At 35.6% G+C, this 12,549-nt stretch overlaps 1 protein-coding gene across 1 annotated transcript in view; it reads right to left on the bottom strand.

Moving 5' to 3' along the window:
• The window catches only part of t (C45 family peptidase tan), a 98,717-nt gene extending 86,472 nt beyond the window's left edge, over window positions 1–12,245 (bottom strand). Inside the window, exon 1 of the mRNA XM_073975977.1 lies at window positions 11,286–12,245. Coding sequence (XP_073832078.1) covers window positions 11,286–11,369 — 84 coding nt within the window. The 5' untranslated portion in view covers window positions 11,370–12,245. The remainder of the gene's footprint in view (window positions 1–11,285) is intronic.
• Between the last annotated feature and the right edge of the window lie 304 nt (window positions 12,246–12,549).

Genomic DNA, 12,549 nt, shown 5'->3' with positions numbered 1-12,549 from the left:
TAGGTTTTACCGTTTTCGAGATATAGAGGTTCAAATTGGGACAATGCACTGACTGTATCGCCTCCTTATAAAACAATGTAATAACTTTAACCCTTTCGGTGCTTCTTTTTTGTTTTTGATCTGAAAAATATATTTTTCCAATTTTATATATACTTAAGCCCACTATATGAATAATCAAAACTAATTTTTTAACATTTTGTTTGGAAAAGTGGTTTTTGGACACTATGCCATATGGCATAGAATGTATTTAAAGGAAAAAAAACAGAACTAAAATATTCAAGTTTTTAATTAAATTTCATCTTATAGAAGACCAGGAAGCCTTATAGAAGAGGAAGAGGTCTTCTTATAGAAGAGCAGGACGTCTTCTCATAAAAGAGCAGAAGGTCCTCTCATAGAAGGGCAGGATGTCTTCTCCTGGAAGAGCAAAAGGTCGTTTCATAGAAGGACAGGATGTTTTCACATAGAAGAGCAGGAGGTCTTCTTATAGAAGAGCAGGAGGTCTGCTCATAGAAGAGCAGGACGTCTTCTCATAGAAGAGCAGGAGACCTTCTCTCCTTGAAGAGCAGGAGGTCCTCTTCTTGAAGAGCAGGACGTCTTTCCATAGAATAGCAGGACGTTTGCATATATAAGGGCAGGACGTCTTCTGATAGAAGAGCAGGACATCTTTTCATATAAGAGCAGGACGTTTGCATATAGAAGGGCAGGAGGTCTTCTTATAGAAGAGAAGGAGGACTTCTTATACAAGAGCAGGAGGTCTGCTCATAGAAGAGCAGGGCGTCTTCTCGTAGAAGAGAATGCCGTTTGCATATATAAGGCGGGAGGTATTCTTATAGAAGAGAAGGAGGTCTGCTCATAGAAGAGCAGGACGTCTTCTCATAGAAGAGCAGGAGACCTTCTTATAAAAAAACCAGATGGTCTTCTCATAGAAGAGCAGGGGCCATTCTTATAGAAAAGCATAAGATCTTCTCATTGAAGACCAGGAGGTCTACTTATAGAAGACATGAAGGTTTTTCATAGAATATCTGGGGGTCTACTATTAAAAGATTTTGGGGTCTTCACATAGAAGGTTTTCTTATAGAATATGTGGAGGTCTTCTTTTAGAACATTTAAAGCCTCTTATAGAAGACCTAGGGTCTTCTTATAGAAAACCTAGGGTCTTCTTATAGAAAAGCTAGGGTCTTCTTATAGAAAAACTAGGGTCTTCTCATGAAAGATTTGAGGCCTTCTTATAGAAAAACTGGAGGACTTCTTATAGAAGATCTGAATGTCTTCATATACAAGATCTGAAGGACTTCTTATAGAACACCTGAATGTCATCCTATAGAAGGGCTGGAGGTCAGCTTGTAGAAGACGTGAGGGCCATCTTATATAATATCTGGAGGAGTTATTTTAGAAAATCTGCAAGAATTGTTATACATCATCTGGAGGTTTTCCTATGGTGGATCTGGAGGTTTCCTTATAGAAGACCTGGAAGTCTTAGTATAGAAGACCTGGAGGTCTACTTATACAAGATCTGGAGGTCTACTTATACAAGATCTGGAGGTCTTCTTATAGATGACCTGGAGGTCTATTAATACAAGATCTGGAGGTCTTCTTATAGAAGATCTAGGGGTTTTACAATAGAAGATCTGGGAGTCAAACGAAGTAAAACATTTCCGTTGGGAAAAATCTATGCCATATGGCATAGTATGAAATATAAAAAATCTGGCAGCTCCATTGAACTATATTTCGGATCTTTTTTTCGTTTTAATTATTAATGCAATGATTATCTACTAAATTAAATACAAAAAGTTAACAAAAAAAATATTTTTGTTAATAAAATATATAAAATTATAAGATGGTATTTTCATGCAAATTTTAAATCGAACGAGGAGCGCTTGCTCTTTGAGACATAACAATGTATAGGGTCCACCAATCAAAAATTTTTGTCGAATAATTTTTAGATAACACTTCAGGGAAAAATACAAAATTATTAAAAGAAGGGTATCCATAAGTATTTTGCCTTAAAACGGGCTTCAAAAACTGGCTATGCCATATGGCATAGAATCACCGAAAGGGTTAAATGAAAACCGCTTACACTTGGGAAGTTTTTGCGGATTCTGAAACAGCAATGTTCATAGATAAGAAAAATCTAAATACAAGAAAAAATCGCTGGAGGGATTTTTAAATAAATCGCGGTCAAAGTTCACATTTTTAGGTTAATTTTAGTTTATTTGCGATTTTGCTTAGAAACCAAAAGTCCTATGGAAATGGAGCTGAAGAAAATGTTGTAGCTGTGAAAATTTTCTAAAAGATTGACCTTTATGATATTTTCGTAGGTTTTACCATTTTTGAGATATAGAAGTTCAGGTCACATTTTTAATGATTTTTTAGGTTAAATTTCACGGCAAGTCTTATCTTAATGAGAAAATATAATTCATGAGAAAATCTTATAGCTTTAAAAATTCTCTACAAGATTGGCTTTCGTAATTATACCCTACACCACTATGTGGGGAGGGTATTATAAGTTGGTTTTAGTCAAAAAGTTTGTAACGCATCGAAATAATGGTCGCAGACCCATACTTATATACCAAAACGAATGTCTCGACGAGCTGAGTCGATCTGGCTATGTGTGTGACGAATATCACAGCATTGGATGAGGAGCTGACAATGAAAATAGAATATCCCATCTTTACAATGATGCAAAGTAGGTTGGCATAGGTGGCCAAATAACGGAGATATCGCAATAGTCTCATTTTTCAATTTGTTTCGAAATCGCGCTACAGATCGCAATTTTTATCGGATCGTCACGAAATTTTGGGGGTTAATGGGGGGTCCCATATAGGAAGAAGCCTATTGATTTTGATGATGGTCGGATAATATTCAGGAGTCGGAATGGGCAAAAACTTATTTGGAGAAAAGGTCCACGTTTTATTTTAAAGCCAATATCTCTGTTTCTTTACGATGTATATCGATGTTGTCGTTGGTGGTTAAACAACAAAGATATCGCAGTAGTCGGTAATGCATTCCATTTTCCGATTTTTTGTTATCACGCTACAGGTCGCAATTCTGATCGGATCGCCCTCAGAGGAAGAAGCCTATTAAGTTTGGTGATAGTCGGATAATATTCAGGAGTCGGAATAAGTCAACGTTTTTTCTTATGCGAATATCTCCGCTCCTGGTAGGAGTATTCCAAAAGGAAAGCCCGTCAATGGGAGAAGAAATGATCTCCTTTATATTGATGCAAAGTATGTTGGCGTAGGCGGGCAAACAACCGAGATACCGCAAAAGTCATTAATATATCCAATTTTGACATTTTTGTAATCACGCTAAGGTTGGAATTTTGATTGGATAGTCACGAAATTTTTGGGGTTGATGTGGGCCCCACAGATGAAGAAGCATATTGATTTTGGTGATAGTCGGATAATATTTAGGGGTCGGAATGGGGAAAAACTCATGTGGAGACAAATTCAAAGTTTTATTCTTTTTGAACATATCGGCTTCTAGTAGGGGTATTCCAACGGCAACGTTTACATTGGTGTAAAGTAGGTTGGCGAAGGTGGTCAAACAAGGGAGATGCCACAATAGTCGGTAATGCATCCAATTCTTTCATTTTTTGCAAAAATTTTTTTGCTTATGGGGGTCCCAGAGTGAAAGAGGCATATGTATTATGTTTGGTAGTAGTCGGATTATATTCCCTAAAAGGAATGTTTTCCAGTGAAAAGCTTATGCACAGGGGTAGTGGTGTAAGGTATCACATGGTCGGCCCCGTCCCGACTATAGCCTTTGCTCACTTGTTTTTTCCTAGGTTGTACCATTGTTGAAATATATAAGTTTAAGTTGGGAAATTGCAGTCACGACATTGTTGTATAAGGAGACGATACAGTCAGTGAATTGCCTAAAAATGGGAACATTGACCGCGATTTTTTGTTTATTGAATTTTATCATCTATGAACATTGTAGTTACAGAATCCGCAAAAAATTCCCGCACCGTGTGTGGCCAATATATGGAACTAATGTGCCTATTTTAAGCACATCATTACTAATGCTTGTATTTAAAACAAATATTAATTAAATGCACATTTTTCGTGAATTAAGATGAATGTTGGAGTTATGTTTCTACTGCGATGTTATCAGTTTTGTTTGCATATTTTAAGCTGATATGTTCCACTCTCTTAACAAACTAGTTTAAACATACTTTTAACTATGTCATTGTCAATATATAGGTCATGCTGATGCGTCTGTGCAGATTGATTCATTTGTACTTTTGTTTCGATTCGATACTCGATACTATGTTTGAGGTGCTTAATCATCCCTTCTAACTTCGCCAAAACACATATTTCAAAGCCCTATGATAACAATACAGAACTATTACCCGCTACTATGCCCAAATGTTCAGTGGGGACTACTTTCATATCAATGCGCGTAAACTCCTTATATTTTAAGCTCAATGATGTGGGACCATATTTCTATCGAGACCTCGATTTTTCTAAATCAGTATTTCATTATCAATCCAAACATTTAAAATCTGTTCAACCACAACTTTCACGAGATTATTACAATGAATCGATTCAACACCAATGTCTAAAAATTGCATTTGAGCATCTTCAGTGTCTTAATCGTATTGTTTATTCTAATAATTTTAAATATAATAAATTAAGACGTTAATTGTATTTTCCCCGCATTATATTAATAAATACAATATTTCTCAGAGACACACATTTCTGTTCAATTAGGGAAAATTCTCATACAATTGTTGATAAATAATATTAAAAATTCAAATTAAAAAGCAAACCGTAAGAAACACACATCATTAACGTTATATGCCTAATAATTGCTATTCATTATTATTCATCATTCAACAAATTAAACAGTCATATCCGTATTTTTGGGTTTATCCCAAAGAAATATTCCTTTTTTAATACAAAAATTCAACACTTTGATCATATGCAGTAACTATTGAATTGAACACGAAATAACAATTGTAACTCATTTCATTGTTTAAAAGATATTCTCGTGCGACAAAAATTAATTGCACTTTCTGATTACTTTAGAGTTGTTTTGTATACAGCACTCTGGCCATTGACCCAATCGAATAATCTCTATTACTAACACGTTTTGTTTGATTATTATATTTAAGGAGAAATTTCTTCCAGTTTATTATTATTTTTGTGTTTGTTGGGAACTTTAGAATAAATGAGACAATGAGAAAACACATCGAGATATTCAACAAACGAGTATTAAATCAACATTTTTAATTTTTCACTTTTGATTAAAAAAACGATGCATAATGATCTACTCATTCTAAAAATCTCCTATTATTTTGTCTACTCTTTCGTCAAAAAATACCCCTGGAGATTTCTGAGTGAAATCGGTCACTTTTTTCAAAAAGTGGTTTTTGATTTTCTTTATTCTTTGCTGTGGTGATGCTGCTCATCAGCAAAATATTTCAGTATATTTTCAGATTTTTGTTTTTCCATGTATGTATGTATATCGCGCCTTGAAAAAATCGAATTATGTATAAACTATATGCAAATAAATACTCATAACTTTTATAACATTGAAATAAAAAGTCTTTTTTTGATTTTTTAATCAGCTATCTAGTGAAAAATGGAAAACAAAAATTGCACGGTGGCATGGGTGAAATTTTCGCGATTAATATTAAAAATAAATTTTTATCAATGATTGTACAATATTTCTAATTTGGTGTAGAAGTTTCTGTTACTCCTAGGATATTTGGTATTGAAAGTGGGCAATATTGGCCCACGTTTTGATACAACCCACAGAGAATGGTACCTCTCGAAATGGAAAATAGAAAACATTCCACCTCAAATTTGTCAGTAGAGGCCGACACCTTCATATAGCCGTCAGAGAACGGTACCTACCGATTTTCCGTATTTTTGTCTCAATATCTCACCGAACTGGCTGAGATTTGGCATTTAGTCTTCGTTGGTTGTATAAAAGTTTCCACCTCCCGATTTTAGGTATTTTGAAAGTTGTGGCCTCATTATCTCACCAAAATGGCTGAAATTTGGTATTTAGTCTTCGTTGGGGGTACTAAACATTTCACTTGAAATCTGTGGGTGTGGGTCCACGTCTTCATATAGGCCCAAAGAATGGTACATTCCGATTTGAAAGTTGTGGCCTCAATGTCCTACAGAAATGGATGAAATTTGGCATTTAGACTTCGTTGGTGATATAAAAGTTTCCACCTTACTATAGGCCCATAGAATGGTAGCTTCTGATTTTCGGTATTTTGAAAGTTTTGGCCTCAATATCACATCAAAATGGCTGAAATTTGGCATTAAGTCTTCGTTGGGGGTATAACATACTCCCCATAGAAGGGTACCTCCCGATAATCGGTATTTTGAAGGTTGTGGCCTCAATATCCCACAAAAATGACTGAAATTTGGTATTTAGTCTTCGTTGGGGGTATACCAAATTTGGTCGGTATAGGTCCACGTCTTCATATAATACCCCATGCGGTGCCTTAAAAACGAAAAATAGATCCGCAAAGCATTCGTAGCTTATGAGTGAAATTTAAAAAAAAATTGAAGAGGTAAATGTACAATTTCCAAAATGAAACTTATAGTTGATAGCATTGACTATGTTTTTACGAAAATACATATTGAAAATACGTTTTCTAACTTCCTTAAAAATAAATTCTTTGTAAATGACTTTTTGTGCTATTTTTAATATAATTACAATAAATTTATGTTGAGTTTCACTAATGTTGGCCCGGTAAGGGCAAGCCCATATTTTTTTTTTAAAATACAGGGGAAAGTCTCTAGTTTACGATAAAACAAGATCCAGCTGCCCCCAGCTGCCACCCTGTAAGTTAATCCCCTTATACCACGCCTGTAAAATCGCCAAAATTCCGAAAATCGGGAGGTACGTTTATATGGGAGCTATACCTAAACGTGGACCTATATCGAACATTTCTTGAACGGAGGTATAGTGTTCCCTCCGAAGTCAAAATACAAAATTACAGTCATCTCGGTTAGAAAATTTGGCTAAAATCGTCAAAATACCGAATATCGGGAGGTACGTTTATATGGGACCTATATCTTAACTTGGACTTGTAATGAACATTTGTTGCAAGGAGGTATGTTGTTCCCTCAGAACACAAAATGCAAAATTACAGCCAAATCGATTGGAAAATTTGGCCAATATCGTCAAAATATAAAAAAGCGGGCGGTATCTTTATATGGGGGCTACACCCACATGTGGACCTACATTCATTAAAATTGTTTTTCTCTCTTTTGGGCTCCGTATAAAACTATTTTTAAAATTTCGAGGCGTTAACTCGATTATAACTATTTTTGGTACTCCTTTCCATACAAGTGGGATCACTCTGTAGGGGTACAAAACATTATAACAGGTACCAAGCATGCCTTGCTAATTTTGTGTCGGATGTACCCTAAGGATAGAATCTATATTGGAACTGATAGAAATTTTACTATGTGCAAAGTATGGACCAATTCGATTACTCCCTACAATAGTTATCCTGCGCACAATTTTTCCGAACATTTGTTAGATTTTGTGGGGATGTGACTGAAGGAGTGGACTGATATGGCTTATCTTCGAACTTAAACGAAGTTTGGACAATATATTACGAAGGACGCAATCAGTTTATCCGTTCGAGAGTTATCGTGTGCTCCAGGCAGCCCGACCGACAGATGGACGTACGTCCCTAGAACGAAAAAGCAAGCATTCCTGCTACGCCCATGCGCATTCCCATGTGTCAAGGTTTCAGGAGAATAGAATGAATTGGCTTGCCCCGCTTAGGCAGTAATCGCAATTGAATCCAATATGAAACCTTTGCGGGTATTTAGAACAGCGCAATCATTACAAAATAATTATCAAACGTAAAAGTTCGGCCCGGTCAAAGTTACGGCAAGGCATGCTTCAGGAATCGAGTATCCTGGCCAAAACCCCAATTTTCTGTCGTTAACGATTATTAATTTCTATGTGGATTTGATAGTAAACATATTCAAACTAAGGAAACCAAAAAATTAGGTCAAAATATTGAAAGGTGTGTGCGTGGCGTTCTCCTAAAGCGGGGTACACACGATCAGTTTTGACTGTCGATTTTTTGGAGTTATCGATTACTTTCAAACAGTCCAGCAACCACAAAATATTTTGTGGTTGCCTGATGACTGACAATATTAAACGGCCACACTGGCAAGCAACCGATTATTTGAACAAAACTGACAGTCAAAACTGATCGTGTGTACCCCGCTTAAAGATTACATTTTTTCGCAATTTTGGAAAATTCGTAATTTTTCAAATTTCTGTAGAAATGGATAACTATTTCTCTGAAACTATAACGGTCATTGTTTTTTGTTAGGTAACTAGAATTGTTGTCTCTGAAAATCGTTTGCCGTAGAGTTTACACGAAGCGAGCTAGTTTATTTGTCCTCAGGTACTAAAATTTTGTAAAATTTCAACTTTAGTGGACTAGAACTTTTAGGGAACAACTTGGAACAATGTTCCGTTTTCACAGAATGATGTCCGAGAGTGTCCTCTTTCAGCCATATATGTATACTTTTGTACCCGAACCGTTCCGACCGTTTAATACTTTTTTGATTTTTTGAAATTACATGGGGAAAATGTGTGTTTTTTCCATACCGTTTTTGTGTGTTTTTTTCCAAAATTTTCCACCAGAAATTTGTCGGTATAGGTCCACGCCTTCAAAGAGCCCCTACAGAACGTACCCCTGGTTTTCGGTGTTTTAAAGGTTTTAGCCTCATTATCACACCGAAATGGCTGAAATTTGGTATTTGGTCTCCATATGGGATATTAAACGATACGTATGAAATTTGTCGGTAAAGATCCACACCTTCATATAGCCCCCATAGAACGGTACTTCCTTATATCCGGTATTTTAAAGGTTGTGGCCTCAATATTCCACCGAAATGGCTGAAATTTGGTCCGCGGGATCCTAGCTACCTCTTGATTTCCGGTATTTTGAAGATTTTCCCAAAATAACGAAAATTTATTTAGTTTTCTTTGAGTCTAAAAAACTTTCCGCCAGAAATTTGTAGGTATAAATTGACGTTTTTGATATAGTTCCGAATTTCGGTAATTTGAAGGTTAGCCACATTGGCCGGACCGAACTTAACGTAGTTTTTACTTGTTTCTATTTTTGAAAGAAATTTTAATTTTTGGAAAAAAATGTTGATTTTTTTTTAAAAAAATCTTTCCCAAAAAAAAAAACTTTTTGTATTTTTATGGTTTGTTTATTGGTGTTTGAACTTTTTTTTTAAATAGTTACCACATATGAAAAACTCAAACAACTCACATTTTTAACTTTGACCTTGAATTCCTCTGCAACTACTAGACTGTATTCGAAAATTTTTAATGCAGCAGAAAGCTTATTATGTTATCTGTCGATCAAAAAAATCTCTATACGTTCAAGAGTTACAGAGTTTTGACCAGGAAAAAACGATTCTGAACCATTGTGCGCCTTTCTTTTTTGTTCCAGAATTCTGTCTGAAGATTCCAAAAGCATGTCTGATTTCCCTACCACATTTTGTCTATAATTCAACAAGTAAAATAGTATCAGTCGGCTTTTCCGACAGAGATATACCCTCAGCTTGTGTATATTGAAACATTTTTTTCCCAAAAAACGTATGTATTTAGTGGGTTTTAAAAATTTTGGGCGTTTGAACCGACAAAAATGTTGATTAGGATTAAAGATCAAAAGTTTTGCGGAGGGGATACTAAAAAGAATGGATCTCCAGCCACTACATATGGTGCCATAGGGGGTTTTTACACCCTTCGGGCTGTAGGCTCAAAAAGTATGGTCTTGCCCCTGAAAAAACTTTTACCATCGTAATGAGGCAGCGAATGCAAGTTGCTTCAACAAAAATCGAAGTGATTCCATATTAGTTCTTAAAGTGAACTTATCCGAAATTTTGTGTGGGAGGTACCGTGAACAAATATAGTCCATATTTGAAACTGAGATGTGTAAAGTATGGACCAATTCGTCCACTCTCTTCAAGAGTTACCGTACGAACAATTTGTTCTAAAATTTTTGAACTTTTGTGGGGGAGTGGACCGATATGGCTTATCTTTGAACTTAAACTATGTTTGGACAAAATATTACTAAGGCCAAATTTGGGATCGAATCGGCAGATCCGTTTGCCCCTGATGAAACTTGTACCGTCGTATGGGGGGCAGTGAATACAAGTCGCTAAAACCAAAATCAAAGCGTTCGAGAGAAGGTCCTAACCTGAAATTTTGTGTGGGAGGTACCCGAAGGAGTGGACCGATTGAGTCCATATTGAAATCTTATCTAAGTCTGGTACAGATTTCACGATGGGCAAAGTATGGACCAAATCAATTACTCCCTTCAAGAGTTATCGTTTGCACAAATTTTCCAAACATTTTCGAACTTTTGTGGGGGAGATACCGGAAGGAGTGGAACTATATAGCCTATCTTTGAACTTAAATTAAGTTTGGGCAAAATATTACGAGAGCCAAAATTTGAACCAAATCCGTTCATCCGTTCGAGAGTTATCGTGCGCTCCAGACAGACAGCCGGACGGACATTGCTTAATCGACTCCAAATTGTCTGAAACACAATTTGGGGTCTAAAACCATTATTTCGATGAGGCACATTTTGCCCGTATGAAAGTGTATATACCCTCGTTAGCATAAATGCTGAGGGTATAAAGAAGATTCGGAAAGCATCTCCAATCCCAGAATATGTGCAGAATTTTCTATGCAGATTCGTAAAACCTTTTCGAATTCTATACGCATTGCTTAAGAAATCACATCAAAATTTTGTCGAAAAATTAACTTCCCTTCGAAACAACCCATGGTTTCACTTTCGAATTCGGAATGAGGTGTCATCAGAAACATTAGATGTTTCTGTCCGAAATCATGTCAACCTTTCCATACAACTCTCGTTCCGAATTCGAATCTGAAATCGAAGGCAGTTTGGTTTGGTGGGATGTGTTATAAGGCGAATGGAAATTCCGAATTTTAAGTGAGATATTTTCTGAATTACAGTTAAAAATTGTGTATATTTGATGTATGTAATCTTTTTAACTAGACCACGGATATAGGGCCATAATGCTTCACTTTTGACATTCCCATCGTTCGGGTAATTTTTTATTTTTTGAAAAAACAAAAACCATTTAACAGACATGTTCTAATTTTGATTGGTATCGGAACAAATTTTTAACTTACGTCAATATGAAGACTTTAAAATCTACCGGAAATAATTAAAAAAAATGTTTGTCTGGATTGTTAACTATTTTTAAAATGCCTCCTTGTGATCTGTCTCTTAAACTTACCATATCAAATCCCACATCATAGTGTGTGCCGCGAGTATACAGAATGGGAATAGCTTGGCGACGAGGAATATTTTTAGCGGTCATTTTTCTTTTTTTGTTTTAGTTGCTTGGTAACGTTGTTGTTATTGAATAATTTAAAAAGACAAACTTAAAAATTTGTAGAACACCAGTAAATGGGATTAATTAAACGGGTTTCTTATCACGTTTTCTGTGATCTCAATTTGATGAACGCAAAACGGTAATCTGAAATGTTTACACTTTTTGTTATCAGTTTAATAACTGCAAATATGATTTAATTTCTTTATATCAAAGTGTGTTTTTATTGTATTAATAAACAATAACGGCAATTGTTTGATATCGCAAATGTTTAGTTTTTCGTTTTGATAATTTTGTATTTAGAACATATTTTTTATTTATTTTTCACAAGTGATTCAAGTCAATGTTGACGTTTGAGTGCTAAATTTAATTAAGAATTCCTTCTTCTAAATAAAATTTCTTTGGAGGATTTTGGATTTTCCGTTTTAAAACAGTCTATTGTTCCGTAGCGTTTAACAGTAATTCTCAAACTAATTGCTTATGAATTCGTGGCCTGCTAAGAAACTTCGCTTTTATTTGTTTATTGTTGGTTGTTGGGTGGATGGTTGATTGTTGGTTTGCTGTTGGTTAGACTTCGATTGGCTGTTTGGTTGGTTGGTTCACTCTCTCTGTGTGGTGCTTTGTTTTCGTTTGTTTTGTTTCGCTTTTTAACACTGTATCGGCTAAAGGTGTTATCACATTTAACTAGCTCTGACCGACAACCATCATCAATCCACCGAATCTAACCGATGTGCATGACTTTTGTCGGCTATTGGTGTCGTCACTGTCTTAATGCTGTGGTTATTGGCTTTGCTATTGTGCGTTTGCTGTTGTTCTCAAAAAATCGCTAAAATTTTAAAATTAAAATTCTATTTGAGCTTCTTATGTGTGATTGTTATTCATGCCAGAACGTTGAATCTCTTATACTAACCGTATGTAGTAGGTACAGTGTTGGGAAAAATTGCACAGCGGATTCAGCCATACGAGTATCTATGTATGAGTGTATTTATGATCTACTAGCAAAGTGCCCGCTACTTCGTATGCGGACAGGATATAAAAAACAAATAAACAATATATAATGTGGAAATGGCGAACACTGAAAATTTTATTGTACTTATACCAATTTTAATCAGTACTGTTCGTAGTACTGTTCGTACCGCTTGAGTTTAATTTTCAAAAAATCTGCCGT

This window comes from Musca autumnalis, unplaced genomic scaffold (assembly GCF_047663935.1).
Source record: "Musca autumnalis isolate F117 unplaced genomic scaffold, ASM4766393v1 scaffold_3, whole genome shotgun sequence".
Lineage (NCBI taxonomy): Eukaryota > Metazoa > Arthropoda > Insecta > Diptera > Muscidae > Musca > Musca autumnalis.
Note: the sequence above shows the minus strand (reverse complement) of the source record. Positions and strands in the feature narration are given on the sequence as shown.